The sequence below is a fragment of the Lissotriton helveticus genome, chromosome 5_1, assembly GCF_964261635.1.
Source record: "Lissotriton helveticus chromosome 5_1, aLisHel1.1, whole genome shotgun sequence".
NCBI lineage: Eukaryota > Metazoa > Chordata > Amphibia > Caudata > Salamandridae > Lissotriton > Lissotriton helveticus.
The window spans coordinates 2,115,034,212-2,115,053,186 of NC_136065.1; the positions used below are offsets into that span (position 1 = coordinate 2,115,034,212).

The 18,975-nt window shown below is 48.3% G+C and overlaps 1 protein-coding gene across 1 annotated transcript in view; it reads left to right on the forward strand.

Moving 5' to 3' along the window:
• SETX (senataxin) overlaps nucleotides 1-18,975 on the forward strand; it is a 570,564-nt gene that overhangs the window by 360,419 nt on the left and 191,170 nt on the right. The window contains exon 11 of the mRNA XM_078646176.1: nucleotides 13,776-13,946. Coding sequence (XP_078502302.1) covers nucleotides 13,776-13,946 — 171 coding nt within the window. The remainder of the gene's footprint in view (nucleotides 1-13,775; nucleotides 13,947-18,975) is intronic.

Here is an 18,975-nt window from a genome sequence, read left to right on the forward strand (position 1 = left end):
TAAAAATTTTAAATTCTATGACTGACACATACTTTTTGCGCCCTAGCTATGTGTTTCACTCAGCCCTCGGCGCCCGACAGGGTAATACATATTGTTACACTCTCTACGGCAGTATAGGGCTTAAAATGGCAAACTGGTGGATGCGATAGTTATCAAAGATCGTATTACTAAGTTCTATAGTAGCAGTGTGCCTGCTCAGTTAGTAAATACAGACCTGTTACTATTCGTGGGGATCATCAAAGCCATACTAATGAGGGAGCTTCGTTTGTTGCGTTAACAGACAACCGCTATGCTTGTTTTGCAACGTCAGGTTACACCTACCTCCTCACGTGTCAATACGTGTTTCCTCGGGTGCCCATAGAGTCCCTTTGACGGCCTCTCTCTACAATTAATGAAAGGGGAAGTTGATAAAAATAACTTTAAAGTTTAAAACTGTTTGAGTACTTATCTCATCAGGAGAGTCCTTTCCGCTTTCCTTTACCTTTAGGTCCGTCGTACGCTACTTGTGCTGACTCTGCCGAATGAGACCCGGTAGGGTTTCTCAGCTGAATGACACTCTTATTACTTCTTGGGATCTTCAAAGCAATTGAAGACAGACTTTCGTAGTCGTATTGTTAGGTTGGTTAAAGGAAAGACTGGCGTGATAGAAGTAATTATTACCTAAAAAAATCAATACAATTATACCGTATTTTTCCCAATGAAAATTAATAAATTTCGTCTATATTTCTAAGTACAGTCATTATTAATAAGATAGTTCACGGGAAAAAATATATTTTCACACCTGACGTATCTGCAATATTCAACTGAATTATGAGTCTTTTTGTTCGCAACTTGTTGTGGGGATTTTTTTTTTTGAGAGAGATTTTTTTTTTTTTTTTTTTTTTTAAACCTTTATTGTACAGAGAAGGCTCACAAATACGGGCCTACAACCCAGCGGGCCGGCCACCACAAATAAGGAACATAGTCAACAATACAGAAACGCATACAGAATATCACAACAAATCATACAGGAAATAAGGGCTAAAAGCCATATAGCAACCAGCAGAGACAGGATACGAGAAGGTTGATTTTCTAATATAGAAACGGGTACGACAGGATAATAACAGGTAGGAAGTCTCGGAGGGCCGTGGTGGGCCGCGAACAGCCGCGGTAGAAGATACAGGATAACTCAATAATGACAAACACCTATCGGGAAAGGCAGAATATGAGTCGCACAGAAAAACAGTGGCAACCGCCGTTCAACGCCCACCCACCACAATAAGAACATATCATATCAAACAGAGTCGAAAAAAGCTTATCAAATAAAGCCCTCCGTCACACAACCCAGGGAATAAAGAAACCCCCCCCCCACGAAAGGGGGGAGGAAGGGAGGAAAAAGAGGGAGAAGGGGACAAAAGGTGAAAGGAAGAACGCCACCTCAAGCACGCGTCCCATGGCAAACGAGGCCGGAAACCACAAAGCAGTATACTGAACCGGTAGTAACCAGAACAAAATTAAATAGTGAGCCAAAGTCACAGTAAGACCAAACGGCCACCGCATCAATAATAACCCATCCAGGGGGACACATGCTGAGACCGCGTCCCGAAAAAGTGGACACACAAGAGCCATAGAACCAAAAAAATAAGAAAAATGAGGGGAAAAAAACCCCCAAAAGAAATGACAGACCCCTCCCCCCACCCCGCAAGCCCACCCTGCACCCCTGCAGAAGGCTATGGCCCACCCCCCAGCAGCGTGCCTGTCGCCCTAATCAGAACCCGAAATATAGAAGCGCTAAAGCAAGATAGAACCATAAAGACAAAAAAGGGGGGGAAAAGAAGGAATAAGGGAGGAAAGAACACGGGAGAGGGCCATAAAACAGAATCATAGGCTCCCACCCTCCCGTCCGAAACATCAGTGTCCACGGGAAGACAAAGAATCTAAGGATACAGACCAGGAATACGACAAAAATCCGACATGGTCATACCGTACTAACCGATCATCCAACCATTACAAGACAACAGTCCACAAAGGCAAGATCGTCTCATCCCTGTCCTTTTCTTTCCAAATCTGTAGCAGTCCGCCTCACGAAGAACCAGACCACAAGGAACAGGAGGCAGAGAACAGGGAGGTCAAACTTCAATCCGCATAAGATGTTTCGTGCACAACTCGAATGATCCGGAGCAGTCAGAAACCATTGTACACAATGCAGGCACAGTTCCGAAGATGATCTGAGGAAAGCCGACCCAGCGGAGTCAGCACAGGATCCACGATCGGCCATTCGAGGAGATGAAGAACAGGAAGAACCACCAAGACCGGCCCGGACAGGACCCGGCCCACCGACCCACAGCACAGGAGAGGACACATCACGATGGAGGGCAGCGGAACTCCGCAGATCCGCAGAAACGGCAGCCACCGGGTCCATAATTTCCAGGAGAGAACCAGCCGCACCCAGCAGCGACGTAGCCGCACACACCAGGGGGGGCTCAAACGGCCCAGCGAAACGAGCCTCCTCCAGGGTAACAGCGGGTGCGGCCACAGGAGTACCCCAGGAGCGCAGGGCGGCGAGGATGTCCGCAAGTGTAGGAACACCTTTACAGTATCCGGTTTCTGCGCCACATCGTGGACCACCGCTGCCCATCTCGGCCCGGCTGATATATACAGGGTCGGCCGCCATCTTGGAAGCCCGGCGGGGTCGCAGCGATCCCCGACCGGGCCGCAGCAAGGCAAACGGAATTCAGTCAACCACCAGCAGAGGCAAGTCCAGAGCAGGAACGGGGGCCACCAGAAGAAGGAGGATCGTCGGCCCCCCAATGCCACCGGCCCCGTTCTCCGAGTCCGGGCGGAGGCACTCAAAATGGCCGGACCGGAGAACAAAGGGGGGGACAAGCCACATTTACGGTCAGTCCCGTCAACAGAAGGCAGCGCCTCCACCCCAGGCCGCGGGACCGCCTGATCAGACCAGAAAGCCGCGACCGGCCTCTCTGCACAACCGTCTCGTCGGCCGAGCCCACTGCGCCATCAAGGGCCGGCCATAGCGTAGCGCCCCGTCCGGGCGCCGTCAAGGAGACTCAGGCCAGTCCGCTCCGGAGGTCCCGAGGCGAGCGAAGGCACAGGTTCGGAACCACGGCACCCAGAGACAACCGGAACAGACGGTAAGTGTCTATAAATCGCCGTAGATCCACAGCGTAGCAGAAATTGTCTTCCCGGGGCAGGATAAAGGCAGGATTTATGTTTCGAACAGGAAAGTTGACGGAGCCGAGCTAAAGCGCGGCCATCTCGGACGCGAGCTTGGCTCCTCCCCTGAGAGAGATTTTAGGAGTTTCTTTCATATTTCTTGCATGTTATTACGAGATTGGTCTAGCGGGAGCAGTGTTTTATCTGATTAATACCTCAATGATGTTCTGTTGTTATCTGTATCTTTTGGGTTACTGTGAATGTTGATTATTCATATTTGTTCTGGTTAAGGGTATTGGTGATCTCTATCGGTTAATACTAGCCCAAGGCACGTTATCATTCAGTCCTCGTACATCTGTGCCCAATCGATGTACCCATCTCTGTTCCTTTTCAAAAAGTATACGTTCTGCATTGTGATCTCTTATCTGCAGTGTTTCCAAAATTAGCCACTGAATGTCATCTACTGTGTGGCCCTTTTCCAAGTAATGTGTGGCCATCTTCGTTGTCGTTTTTCTACATTTGACGTTGCTGCGATGCTCGCAGATCCTTTGTTTTGCCTTGCGGCACGTCATTCCTATGTAGTTCATGCTGCAGGGACATGTGATCATGTAGATCACATGGCTTGTATTGCAGTTCGTATGAGTCCGTATAGTCCACTTGAAATTTGGCAGAAGTTCCAACTCCTTAGTTGGTTTTGTTAAAGGACATACTGAACAGGTCCCGCAGGGGAAATGCCCCATTATTGGTGGTAAGTCCCAGAGAGTAGTCTGACTTCGTGTTGCCTGCGGTTTGGGTCTTGTATGGACTAATTGATCTTTCAAATTCGATGTCCGTCTGTTGGCGAAACGGGGTTTGGGCCAGGTAATATTCGCAGAGGTCAGAATTCGCCAATGTTTGTTTATTATTTTCTTAACTTTATTTGCCACTGGGCTGTATGTGGTGACACATGTGAGGAGATTTTCTCCTTCAGATTTTACTGACTCTTCAAGGAGGTTCTCTCGTTCTGATTTCTCGCTTTTTTTTGCATTTCCTGATGGTTCTTTGCGGGTAATCACGTGCTGCAAGTGTCTTTTTACCCCCAGCATCACTCCCGGATTGTGTACATGCCTGGCACCAGTGACAAAACAAGGCACATTGCCCTAGCGCCTGTGTCTACGCCCCAGTGTTGTGTAGTGTCCACCTTGCCCCATTGAAGTTGCACTTACCGTTAAACCGCCCAGGTCATAGGGGCAGTATCTTGGTGTTCCCAACATTACTGTGCATCCTGTGTCATGTGTCTAATGACTGGCCTGTGCCATATGTATGGTTCTCTTGTCAAGCTTACATTACCCCTGTACCATACACATCCTACACATGATTGTGTACATGCTGCGGCCCAGCCTCCGTACCATTACCGGGCACAGTGCCCTTGTCTTGTGTACTATATCCGGTACTGCTGCATTGTTTACAGCCTTCGGCCCTTTATTATGTGCACCGTATTTATATACTGCCCCTGTTACATGTACCTTACCCGGCGTGCCGTCATTATGTACAGTGCCATGGCACCAGTACCCTAATTATGGACAGTGCCTGGCTCCATCCCTGCCATCGGTACAATGCCCCCTCGTAGTGCACCTATCTTTGCTGATGGTATACCTCCCTGACACCAGTGCAGTGGTTGTGTACTTTGCCCCCGAGTCCTGCCAAGTGTGGAGTGCCTGCACGGGGTACTTGTCTCTTCCGTCCAAGAAAATCCCACTGCATGATTATGCACCGTGGCGTTTACCTATGCAAGGCATGCAGTTCTTTGTACAGTGCCAGTATGCGTGTACCTTGGCTCCTGTACATTAATTAGTCTCAGAGCCCCGTGGGCACTACTTTGGGTACTGTTCTTCTGCGCAGATGTGTTACTGCACACTGTAAAGAACTGCTCCGGGCAAATAATGCCCCACAGTCCCAGATTGCAGCGTTTATTTTGTGTGCAGTAACTCTTCCACTATTTAGGTCACAGCTTCCAGTTGTGGCTTCTGCACACTACTACTAGCATCAGAGACTCTCTGCACTGGAGGCACCGGCTTGCAGCCCACATCAATAAAGTATGAACCCAGGATGATGCCGTGAGTGCTGGCCTCCGCTGCGACCTTGTTTGTTGTTGGGGGTCTGCGTTAGAGACTCTCAGCACAGCGGCTGCTGGCCCGCAGCCCGCATTACTTCCAATAGCGCATTGCAACGTCCCCAGTCTAAGATCTCCTTGCTTTAAATGAAATTCTACATTAGGTATAAAAAGTCTACGTACGCGCTGCCGTAGGTGTGTCCTCAAAGTCATGCAGCGGGTTAGTACATCCGAGATCTGAGCTATAGTGAGAACATTTCATTACTATCCTCTCATTTTCTGTGCAAGTGCCATTATTGTACTTATTCACTGACTGACATTAATCTCTTAAACACACTTCCAAGCATTAAAAAAATCAGAGGTCCGAAATATGAAATTCTGAAAATACCATTTTGTAAAATTATTTAGACCCATGCGAAAAAAATGATACAAAAAGTTTGTTCAAAGTTTAAAGGAATAATGTCTTTTTTGTTGTATATAAGGCAACAAAAATGCTTATAAGTTTATTATAATAACTTTTCAAAATGCTGCACAGCATCCACGCTGCTCTAAAACATAGTTTAACGATATTGGCAAAGTCAGTAGCTCTGACTAAACACTTGTACGGTCAGAAAAGAGAGACCTATTGGCCATGCCAATGCCTGTTTACTCTGCTAATACTTCATTACTCCTTGCATGGTAGTAAAAAGTTCTCAAACCTTTAGAAGCCCTCTGCTTCATAAGATCTTAATGAAGCCCTTTTTAGGTCTTGCCTAGCGTTGCAGCGCTTGCGCTGCTTGCTCTGCGAGGCCTCTTGTAATCGTGGAGAGTTTAGAAGTGGAGTGGAAGCCCCGGGCATTCTTTTTATTGGCAGGCTTCATTGTTTATGGTAAATGCTTGCTCCCTATTTGAAATGAGGCTTCTTTGTTCCTGCCCGGTCTCCTTTTTGGCTCGCCCATCCGGAATGGATTGCGTACTTGCGGCGTGACATGGTGGGCTTTATCTGGTGGTTGAACACTATTTTATAGAGACACTAATTAGGACCATGGCAGCTGCAGTGGTATGCGCTCGTAATTGTATATTTTAAGCTGTCATTAGGAGTGCCCCATTGTGTGCAGCGCCGGCCTCTCATCGGACACTGCTGAGCTTTTTCCCTGCCTAGAAGGTTTTTGTCACTCAGAAGCTCGTTGCGGTGCTTTATTCTCCGGTATATGACTTCTTAGATCTCTGGGGCTTTCACTTTAACAACACCAGGCATCAAAAGGAGGGACGGGAAGGAGCCTTGGCTGGCCACTAACCTGTCGCTACGCACCACTGAATCATGGAAAATCATTGATTGAGTTTATTGTTGTCTGATTTGCCTTTCTCTCCCCTTTCTATAGAACCTCGACCGACTTGGGGTGGTTTGAGAGCTGGGGGGAGCTTAGCTGCTGTTGGTCCTTTTAAGAGCACAGTTTAAATGTCAGGGACGCAGCCTCGCCTGCCCCAGGGGGCCGCCTGGACCCTTTTGTGCTCCGGAGTCTCCGTCTCGAACCCCGCCATCTTTTTTATTTCCACGTTTGCTTCTGTGCTCAACCCCTGTTGTAGACAGACCAGCACGTCTTCCAGGCCCACTAAGGACAGAGGTGTCACACGGGTCTAAGAAACGGGCAGGTGGTCACACGGGTCCAGTAAATAGACAGAAACTCCAGATTCTCCAGCCCCTGAGGGCAGAGGCTGGAAGTCACACATCCCAACAAAACAACCCCCTCTTGAGGGCAGAGGGGACTGACATGGGTCCTCTGATGGCAGAGCAGGGTTTCAGTGGGCGGGGCTCCAAAGAAGCTCTTTACAGTTCTTTTGCAGCCTCATCATTTCAGAACTGAAGCATTTTTAATATTTTAGAAAATGCAGCCATAGTTGTTGCTTATTTATCTTCTGGAACTAAGAACCCTTGACAAAGCCAATAGTCCTTACTTGTTGTAGGTGAATGTTACGTATTGTTTTGTATATCTGGATGCAGTGGCAGAAGCAGCACTCGGGTGGCGCACTATACTAAGCACAGATTTTTAGCTTATGTGCTTTTAAGTCACGTCCTTAATTACGTCAGCCACAACCTTTGAGAGACCCCCCCCCCCATTTTTTCATCCCACTTAAAGCGCTGAAGGTAACACGGTGGAAGGAAGGACCCCTCTCTCACGACAGCAGTAATAAAATCGCCAACTCGTGATTGCCTGCCACTCTGTCACCTGCGCTGGCCCCCTCTCAAGCACCTGTCTCCGGACCCCTAAATGACTCTCTCCCATCCACGACGGGAAGTGATGTCATCATCAGAATATTTTGTTGTCAGCGCCTTGAACAGAGCCCATACAATATTACACATTTTATAACCTACCACAATAAGTTGCATGCCTCTCTGCTGCCAAAACGTCCAATCGTAACTATAAACAACCAGTGGTAAAGGGCAGCGGTTTGTCTTCGCCGACGTCCTGAATGAGTGAATCCGCTGCAATTGGCCGGAGAGTTAGTTACTAGAAGAAAGCAGAGGCACCATACAAGATCTAGGAAGTAATGTTTCAAGAACTCAGTGCTACTAAGGTTCTCTGGCGATGCTTCTGGACCAGAAGCAGTGCACCATCAGCGACAAGCATTTGCTGAACAATAGGTCTCGCATTTACGCGAGTTCAACCTATTGGCATTGTAAATGACAATGCCTTTTATTTATGTTGTAAAAAACAAAAACATAAATAAAAGGCATTGTCATTTACAATGCAAATAGCTCAAATGCGAGACCTATTGCATTGCAAATGCTTGTTAAATTGATTGTCAGTCCCTTTTCTCTGTGCAGTCACCTTCCTATCTTTTTTCCCGAAAGTAACCATCTTAGTGGCCAATACCTCCGCTCATAGAGGAGACAAGATCCACGCCCTGTTCTTGCACAGGCTTCACACTCTTTTTCACTAAGAGTGTTTATATGAATCCATCTTTCTTCCCTTCTGAAAGCAGTGGCAACTTCCATGCAGTTCAGCCCCCAGCTCTACCTATTTCCATTTATAAGCTAATCTTTTCAGCAAAAGATATTTGTCCACACATTGAATGTGAGAGAGGTGGTTGTTTGGTATCCTGGATAAGCAGAAAGAGGTCAGTCGAGACAAAAGGTGAATCATGCCCCTAACCACGATCAAGTAATCCATAGCAAGCGGCTCAGTATCTTGAATAATTCTATATCACTAAGTCTAATAAATGTTTTCCTGCTTGGCACAACGGTTTACTCCTCGAGGGAAGAGTTGTCACCTCAGCCGTATTGTAAGTGTAGATCTGCAGTTTGGCACGTCTAGCCGCACAATAAAAAGATACTGTTGTCTGGATGCTGATTCCAGAATAGATTGCTCCGCAGCTATTGCCTCAGTCTGTTTGGCTAAAGTGTCCCGACCCTGTTTTGAATGGGGTTTTTATGAACAGACACACCTGAAGGTTATTTCCTTCAATGTTAGTTTATGAAGATTCCTTAATAGCAAAAAGGATATTGTTCACAATCATGAGAATCTTCTTTGGAGTTGCGTATTTTATTTCAGTCCTCTCACTTCTGTTGCACTTTGCTGTTGAAAGGGATTACTATTCACCAGGCTTATTTGACATTATAATGACGTCTGCTTTATTTTAAAAAGGAAGCTGAAACGAAATCCTATGTATGCAGCCTTCAGCAAATCATCAAAAGTATCTTTTTTGTGTGATGACTTTCAGAGTTTATCGCCTAAGAATCCGTTTTAGACACCACTAAGGGACTGGACTCCCTAGTGCTGAGTTTCAGGGAGGGTTCCCACGATGTGGAACCAGGATTTAAATTAACTTGTCCCCTGAAACTGAAACTCCGCGGCTCCGATATTGAGCAGGGGGTTTAGTCGCTCCTGTGCGAGAAATTGAGGCTAATCCATGTTGTAACAGTTTTCCTTTGTTCTTCTACCCTTTATCTCTGGACAAGGCCACTCAGGAGTCCAGTCCAGTAGTTCAGAACGGTGTGTCCATGTCTGTGCCTTAGTGCACTTTGAGCATGAATTGACTTGGTATATCTGATAGAGACTACTAGCCGCAGATTCCTTAACGTAGAGTTATCCTCAGGCGTGAGACTGTATCCGGAATTTTTTTTGCCACTGCACCTCCACTCGCTGGGGGACGGCGCCACGTGACTCTGCCCTGACGTCCGCGTATGTGACGTCAGCGAGGTCACATAAGTCCCACCCCGGCGCGCTGACATCAGTTTCCTTCTTTTCTGTTGTGCAACGCGGATCCGGATCGAGTTCCCTTGACCTGTTTTTAGGCCTTCTTTTAACGCCCATGCATTGGGAACAGTGTGCAAATGCCTTCGGGTTTCAAGACATGTATTTATGTACGCGTCAGATGACGGCGACGGACCCTCACCCTATTTGTATGTGGTGTTTGGGCGAGCACCGTGGTTCTATGGACTGCGACGCTTGTCAGCATCTCAAGCTGAAGTCCCGGCGGGAGCGCTGGATGAAATTGCTTACGGCCTTCTTGCCCAGATCGGTCTCTTCACCGTGCCTGTCCCCTACCTCAGACGGGTCCAGAAACCGCTGATTCATACAGCGGCATCGTCCTTCACCGAGGCCCCATGGGCATCGCTCGCCCGCCAGTAAGTCTTACAGCTTGTCACCGTGGCCTTGTCCTCGTTGTGCAGAGGGCGCGGGTTCCTCTTGGGACGAACGCCCTCGGCCGTTGCCACCCTACCCGCCGTTTTCTGGCATTGGGGCGACTAGGGCCCAAATGGAGGCCTATGCCATGGCTCTGCAGGCTTCTTTGGGCCCCCCTCCTCTTCCTGAGATGTCTGCGGACGTGCCAACGAGTTAGGCTTCAGGTTCTGGAGGTGTGGTGTTGAGCTGCGGCCTTACGGGCATCCCCTCTTCGACCCACGGCGTCCCTGCCTCGTCGCAAAACCCCGTGGGGTTCCCTGTGGTGTCGCTGGAGGTCGCCGGGGCTCACGGCTCGTCCCTGAGTCTGCCTTGGTCGTCCGGGCAGGCGGCTGTCTTACCAGAGACCAAGCAGACGCTTTACCGGCGCTGACTGCGTTCCTCCCTGGCGGCGCCGTGGGTGCAGGCCGGGACCCGGGGTGCCTCTTAGAGTCCCTCTCGATCCTCTGCACTTGTGGCTGCCTCGTCATAGGTCGAGCCGGCGCCTTTTCGGTTCTGTTCATTAGCCACTTCGGCTCCGACCCCGCCCCTTTCTCCTGTCAGGCACGTGGTGGTAGGGGCCACTTCGGCGCCGATCGAGGACACACCGGTGTCCGTGACGGACTCCACGGCGCCGTCTCAGCATCAGGTCCTCAACTCGTCTCCGGATGTCCCTTCTTCTCCGGAGGTTTGTCATCTCCTTATCTCCTCTTCACCGGAGACTGGACGCCACATCGTTGCCTTTTGCCCGGCGTCTTCCAGGGTGGGCTGTACGCCGTCTCCGCGGCCACAGCCCCAGGGCCCTCTCTTCCTCACCTCACGGTTCGTTGCCCCCCAGGCTTCCCCGCCTTCTCTGGAGACCCCTCAGGCCCCTCGCTCATCCATGGGTTTTCCATCCTACAGGTGCTGACCGTTTCTTCCTCCAGCTGGGCTATGGGATGGGCGGCTTAGTTTGCAGCCTTCGCCCATGGAAGAGTTGCTCTCTCCTCTGCGACGCCCTACGGAGGCGAGTGTTTTCCTTTGTCCGGGCCATTTCCACGGCCGCTGGCATTTTGCAAATGGGCACGCTGGTCAATCCACTCCCTCCGGACCATTTGTTGGAGGTTCTCCACCAGGGCTCTGGTGGAGGGGAGCTGCTTCTTCCATTTGAAGCTTTGCTCCACAACTCTCTTCTGGGGGCCTGGGGGTGTCCTGCTACGGGAGATCCGGTGCCTCAGCCGCTCCTCCACCGCCACCGGCCTGCCCTACACAATCCAGTCTGCCTTTTTCCCCAACCTTCGGCCCAAGGCCCTGTCCTGCAGTCTGCTCTTCCTTCCTTGTCTTCAGTGTTGCTCCCTCTGTCATGGGAGGGCCCGGTGGTTGGACTCCTGGGGGCGGAACATCTTCGCTTCCACTAGTGCTGCTTGGCGCGCGCTCAACACACTTTGTGTATTGGCCAGGGCTACCTCCGGCCTTTGGGATTCCGTGGAGTCCCTTCTGTCTCGCTCCTCCCATGAAGGTGTCTGCGCTGATCTGCCGCACCATGTGCTGGATGGTCAGGAGTTAGCTGCATTTATTCTCCATTAGGCCTTGGATGTTTCTAATTCTCTTGGCCGCTCTATGGCGAGTTCTGTGGCTCTCCGCCGCCATGCTTGGTTGCGTGATGGTGTCTTTCCGGAGAATATTAGGGTGCGTCTTGTTGACCTGCCCTTTGATGGGATTCTTTCATTTAACACCCACGCGGACTCTGCCATTCAACAACTCCTTGCGGGGCTCTGTCCGCCTCCCCCTCCGTAAGCTTTGACTTGACGGTCCTTAGGTGCCTTATGGGAGGCATTTCTCCCACCCAACCCTTTGGGCCTAGTGTTTCGGTTGTCCCATCTGTGTGTTGTGTGTGACTTGGAATGCCTTCAGGGGCCTTAAATTGGCTCTCCTGTACTGTTGGCTGCTGGTACAGCCCTTTAGCTTGTGTGGGTTTTTTGGTTGTTAGTGAAGCCGTATAGGTCCTCAGGTTGGACCATCTGTGTACTTTTTGGCTGATTGGTAAGCCGCTTGTGATGTTACCCACAGGTCCTTTGTGTTCTTGATCTCTGCTGCTGGGTTTTTTCCCTAAGAGGTGTTCCCATGTTTTGATTTGGGACGTGTCATACCCTAGGTGGGGTTCTTGTAGCTATTGTGTAGCTCTGATTAAATAAAAGGGGTAACCCTGTGTCCCTCAGAACCTGGGTAGTTAATGGTTAAACACAATAGTGGTTCTGTTGGGTAAGACACATTACATTGACAATGCTATTGAATGCAATTTGAGATTTAAAAAGCTCTCTGATACACATATTCAATGAGAAATAAATGCTCAAGCAATCTAATGATAAAGTTCATGTAGCCAAGCGATGATTTCATGTAATTTTATATCAGAATTCATTCATTTTACATCTAAATTACTTCATTCAATGATAACATTTGATTCATGATCTGACCGTCAATAACAGGTGAAATTTTGGGACAATTGGTGAAAGGTGCTTGGTGCATAAGGCAATGTACAGTGATATACAGTAATACATATATACAATTATGTTCAAGAGTTGGATTGGCCAGAAGCTAGTTCTCATCCAAGGAATCCTAGTGTTCTTTTAGGGGATCCAGGAGGTTCTGGACCTAAGGTGGGCGTCGACGTATCGACCCTTGTGCGCCCCAGTCGGTGGTCGCAGCGGGTCTTTTTCAAGACAGGTGTGTGGGTGTTGACAGTATGTGAATCAGGAGGAGGAGTCTCAGCCTGATGTGGTGCCTCCCGGTGGCTGGTCGAATCCGTGTTGGTAGTATCCAAAGACGGTCAATGTGGGAGGAGGTGCTCTGTCACTCCTCTCTGCTGCATAAGTCCAGCGCTGGACTTCAGCTTGGTCTTCTGCACTCGCCTCCCTCTGGGTGGCTTTATCTTCTGCGAGTGTCCTCTTCACTTCCTCCCTGGCGAGATGCTTTGTTCTGTTTAATTGTTCCACCCCTTCCTTTCTCGTATTTGGACGGTTGGTTCATGTGTACTTCTGCATCCCTACACCCTGGTTATTCCTGTGTGGGGCCTACTCATAATCTCCCTTTTTCATTGCTTTGGGTTTCTGACTCCTCTGCAGTCCTCTGGGTTGAGGTCTTTTGACTGCGCCTCAGCCCGTAGCTCTTTACAGGGGATACAAGACTCCTTGATGGTGTTGTCTTGGGGTAATTTATCGTTACTCATCTGTTCTGGATTTGTTGCTTCTTCACTGTTATAGATTGTGGTTGCAGACTTCTGTCGTCTGCTATGACAATTTTCACACGTTTTTTCTGCCTCCAGGGTGGATATTGCCTTTGCTTTGCAGGGTTGCTTCTCAGAAGCGGTGCTAGGCTTTTTCCCCTTCGTGACTTTCAGTAACACAGGGCCTGCCGCCGTCTCTAATGATGCTGTTCCTCACCATTCACTTCTTCACTTTCTGTTTCACTGATTTTTTCACACACTGCCCCATACTCTGTTTTGTTTGTGATGGCTCCGCGTTGTGGAGCGGAAAAGTTCTCCGAAGAAAACTGAGGCCAGCGCGCCGGGGTGGGACTTATGTGACCCTTGCTGACGTCACGTACGCGGACGTCTGGGCGGAGTCACGTGGTGCCGTCTTCTGGAGCGCAAAGATACTGTGGCAAAAGATTTTCCGGATCCAGTCTCACGCCTGGGCATAATTCTACGTTAAGAAATCTGCGTCTAGAATAGTCTACCAGATACATCGTTACCGAATGCAATTAACTTGTACATCTTAATATTGTACCTTTCCAAAAGATAATGTAACAACTTTTTGATATATGTTCCCTGCATAAAAGTCAGTTATATAAGAGGCTGCTGTGGGAATGTTTTACAAGTTTATTGACTTATTCCCTCCTGTTACTTGCAGTTTGGATTCGGGACGCAGATCTGGCCAAGCAGTGTCACGTGAAGGACGACGACCTGATCTTCTTAGTGAAGTCCCAGAGCAGCGACTGTGCGGATGGTGAGATGCGTGGCCAGCCCATTCATTACATCGGCCATGTGGCGCATTTTACCCGCTCCCAGTTAAACGAGACACGTGAGTACATATGATTCTTAGTAAACATCACGGTACAAGCATTCTGACACTGCTGGTAAACTTTACTTCGCATAGATTTGAACATGTTTCAAGGCGTAATAAGTCTCAATTCAGACATTTGTGGTACGATGCTTACATTCTCAAAAAACAAAAATGCTACATAAATGCAAAGTAAGTGAGGATCCTAGCCCTTGGAGTGAAATAATGCAGAGCAAATGGCTTTGTGCCAACCTCGTTCTAGTGTCTCATCTCTGACACCTTTACATGTGCACCTCCTCTGCTAAGGCCCATTCACATGCATCCCTCAGCCACGCTGTGACCTTAGGCGCCCCCACACCCTTCCAGACAATTGCTACTCTACGCTGCGCTAACACTAGTAGTAGTTGCTGAAGCTTATAGGCCATCTTGGTTTCTTTTGTAGGTTTGCGTATTAACCCTAGCAGACAGTAGGTTGGCGTCAATTGTACACGACGGCTAACACTACTTCTGACCCTCTCCACTACCTCTGTCCAAAAGCGTCGTACCCAGTGGCACTCCCAGGCCAGATGCAGGAAATTAGCTCACTCCTTATGGCACCTGGGACATGCATTGGGTTTATCTGGAGCCATGCGTTGTATTCTCTCTGAGGTTATGTATGTACGATGTGCATAATTGTACTGGAATAAGTCAGAAGTGGGCATTACATGAAATCGTGTGTGTGAGAGAGCGCCCACCATCTTCCAGTCCCCATCCCCAGAGGTGTCTGTGTACCATGTTGCAAATGCCCTTGGGAGAGGGTCATTCACATCCTCCCTCATGGCCTTATACAACAGAGATATGAGGCGCCTGTCAGTTCCGCATGTGAGAATTATGTCCAGGGTCTGGGTGTGCGACTGGATCGAGGGATATATGGGCCATATTTCTTTGAATATGTTAGAGAGTGCAGCGCATTGTAGATATTCATAGATATTGCCCAAAATCGCAGCATGCGTGCTCATATATGATAAAACTCTCGCCCGGGTGTAGGTCCCCCCCCCCCCCCCCCCCCCCCCCCGCCCGCCAAGCCCGATAGGACATGTTGGCCATCACTCTCCTGATTGGTGGTGATCCAGAGTGTCTCTCTAACTACCTTTAATACCTATTTCACCTAATCCAGATGTATTCACTATTTACTCATCGGTGGGGCCCATAACACAGCGAGTCACACATCACACACACAATACATCCGAGTCCGTGACAACGAGTTAGAGCTGCTGGTTAGCGGGGTACCTAGGTTGAAATGTTATACATTATTTACATTAGCTTCTATTATATACCAACATGGTACCTGGAAAACCCTACACCAAGGTACTCCACTAGGAGTGCCTTGGTGGAGGCACTATTGGGTCAATAGATCATCTAGTAGAAGTTAGTTGATGGAGACTAAGACCTGCTTTATCATAGTAATCCAAATAAAACTTTAGCATTTATTCTGTCATGACTTTTAATTAAAATATAACACAACTCGAGTTTTAAAATTTAAAAAAAAGTAATTTTATCTATTCATTTAGGAAACAGAAGTTTATTTTATTCAAATGAAACGAAGATTTAGCCATTCATTTAGTGCATGTTAAAAGAAGAAATAAATCAGAAATTATATTACCTAACTCATGAGAGAATAACAGTTGCACGAGTCTCAATCTGCCTCTCTAGTTTCTTAACGCCTCAAAATAAAATCTCTGCAATCGGTCATCTTCATTGCTGCAAAAATTAAAGTCCAAAAATGTTAAAGTCTCTGGTACCATAAAAATCAATCAGACCGACCGCATGTTGTGGTGCAAAGTAAAATTAGGAGCAAGCTTTTTTCACCCTTTTCAAACAAGATCTTTTATACCCTTTTTCACTAACTATCTGACTAAAATTGAAACTGTTAGAGTCCATTATCCATTCTGATTGGTCACTTAGGTGGGGTGACAACAATCACCTCATCCATCCTTGGTAGAACCGGTTTTCCAAAATGCACAGTCATTCTGCTCTTTCACATAGATGTCATCTCAGTTTTTTAATTTGTCATTCAGTTTAGTTGAAGCAATAGATACATCACTTTCCCGTTCTCACGGTCTCGGATGCTAAGAAACTTTTGGCATCCTCTCGCACTGCCATGTCAGATTGGCCTTGACATCATTTGCTCAGTGTACCAGGCTCATCACGGATCCAACCATTTCTCTTATGAGCATGCTTTGAGACTTTCTTTCGACCACTGTCAAGTTTGCAGTCAGCAGCCATTTATCGCACCCTGCCACATAGGCCTCAATGAGAAATAGTGCGAAAACAAACACAAATAAAATATTAAAATATAGAATTGTTATTTTCACTGTTAACCACCCGCCTTTCTAATATTCCCATTAGTAAGTTACCTGGCTGAAGCACATTCATACACATAGCTTTATATACTTACCAACCGCGTTCATTTTCTTTTAGCCACGATGAGACATACACGTTTACAAAGCAACACATACATGTGGTTTTCGTGTTATAGCACTACATTAATATGACTTATTCACAATTGTTAATGAATTAATTATTTTGCAAATAGCGATTAATACCCACGTGTAATGTCGATGTCTCAATGTGTTATTGTTGATTAATTATTCATGCTTCAAACGATTAGATTGATTATAGTTATGCAAGTGTGATTTCACAGGGGGTACACAAAAATGTTTGTCTCACCCCAGCTCCATCAGTGGTGGTTCCCACACCGACAGTTCCTGTAGAATGGAGCATGTTTTAGGATTCGCTCCACAAAGGTCTGCCAGGTGCTTGCGGTCTGCCTAACCCCATATGGCACTGTGTCAGACTCCTGCTCCCTCCAGAAGCAGCAACGGCAGGGTGGCTGCTGGTGGCCTACCGTTGAGCAGGCTCTTCTCCGAATTGTCGCCCTCATCAAACCACCTAGCAGCGTATTGTAACTGTGCTGCGTAATAATGAGGGTCTAATCTCAGTGCCTCTAGCCCACCGACCTTGTATGTGCGATTCAATGTGGCAAGCACCACTCTACTATGGTGGCCTGACCAATACAAGTCTACTGCTATGTAGTCCAGCGTCCTAAATATCTGCTTTGGTATGTGAAATAGTGCATTCTGTAACATGTACAGGCAGTGGGGTAGCACCACCATTTTAGCCATCGCCACTCTACCCATTAAAGACAGAGAAAGAGTGTTGAGGAAACTCAAGATCGTTTCAATGCATCAATTGCCTTGTAGACGTTGCGCTGTTGTATCTGTGCATCCTGCGCTGTCACCTGAATACCCAAATACCGGAAATGATCCGTCTCCCACCGCAATCCCAGCAAAGGAAGGGCACCCCTGGAAGGCCCGCCAATCGAGCGAGGGGGAATATCAATGATTTGTGCCTATTTATCCTTAATCCCGAGCATCCACCAAACTCCTCTAGCATCTGGAGGAGCTCCAGGACCGACTCCCAGGGCGATGAGATGTAGAATAAAGCCTCATCTGCATACAATGATATAACATGTGAGGTCCCACGCGTGGTGATGCCCTAATGCCCCAGATCTCTGCATGACAAAATCGCCACCGGCTCTATTGCTAAGGTGAACAATAGGGGGGTGAGCGGGCACCCCTGGCGTGTCCCCCCTCCCCAGGCGCCACTCGCCAGATCTGCTGTGTCCCACCCGGACTCTAGCACTGGGCGCAGTGTATAGTATCTGCACCCATAGGCGGAACCGCGAACGCCTGCGATAGTTAATAAATAATTCATTTGGTGGTCATTCTTAACCGCTGGAAATTCTGAACGCAGTGAGACATTTTAAAGATTTTTTTACCCTTGTGGTGGCTTAGCCTCCATAGGCAAGCGGATTGTGTGCATTAAACTTGTACCTGTTTTTATGTTTCTTGGAATTACTTAGTTACTTTTTTTAGTGCTCCTGAGATCCTCTGGTGAGTGCTTTGGGGTCCGAGAAGCCCCGACCCTGAGCAGCCCCAGCACCGAAGTTCAGCCTCCCAGCATATCCACGATCTGCGTGGGGCCCTTCTGCTTTTTGCTGCTCGCCGCGTTGTTTGGCTACTAGCCCGCTGGCTTGTGGCCTTCTTAACGACGCCCGACGACATCACTGTTGCTGGTCTGGTTGCTCCAGACTGGCCCTTGCTCCCTTCCAAGAGAGGAGCACCCCGGACCCTCCTGGTCCACTCCAGACGCCATTTTAGGTCCACCGCGTGGGCTTGAATTTGCCAAGACTTGTTGCCCCAATCCTGGGTCCAGCGACGTCGAGAGCATCATCCATCGTGGGACAGCTCGTACCTCCATCCTGGTCGCCGACAACGCCTCCTGGTCCGTGAGACTACAGAGCCCAGCGTCGCCCACTCACCTAGTCGAGGTGACTACCATCCGGTGCCCTCCTGGTGCCACCTGACTACTGGCTAGTAGTCACGAACTTGGTCCCCTCTGCTTTCAGGTGTCATCTACCTTCGATCCAGGCTTGGATCACCCGAACAATCTTCACTGGTCGCCTGCCAGCAACTCCTTTCCTTCAGGCTCCTGGTTCGTCAACGGAGAATCCCGACGTCTTTTCAGACCTATGCAGCTGCAGCCCCTGGGCTAGGTAACTTCGGCATTTCGGTGCCTCAGCATAGCCTCACTATCCAAGGGTCCAGATCCACTTTCGTTTTTGACCTACCTAGTCGGGTTCGCCCGAGAACACTAACTTTGTGAATTCTAGCTTCCATAGACTTTGTCCCGCATCCCGCGTGAGAGTGCACACTCTGCACCCGAGTTCCCTAGGCCTCCTGCTAGTAATCTAAAGGTTCAGTAGTCCAGTCCTAGCGATCCCAAAGCCTCTGAGAATCGTTACTTACCTGCTAGTAATTCGCATTCCACTTTTGTAGTATATGGTTTTTCGTGCCCCTCGGGCATTTGTGTAAATTGTGCGACTTGAAGTATTTTTATAAGAGTTTTGTTGTGTGCTTAGCTCCCTGTCTCATAAAGAGCCAGGGTAGTCTTGTTATAAATAAATACACTGTTTATTTTCATAACAACTTGTGTGGTGTCCTTTCAC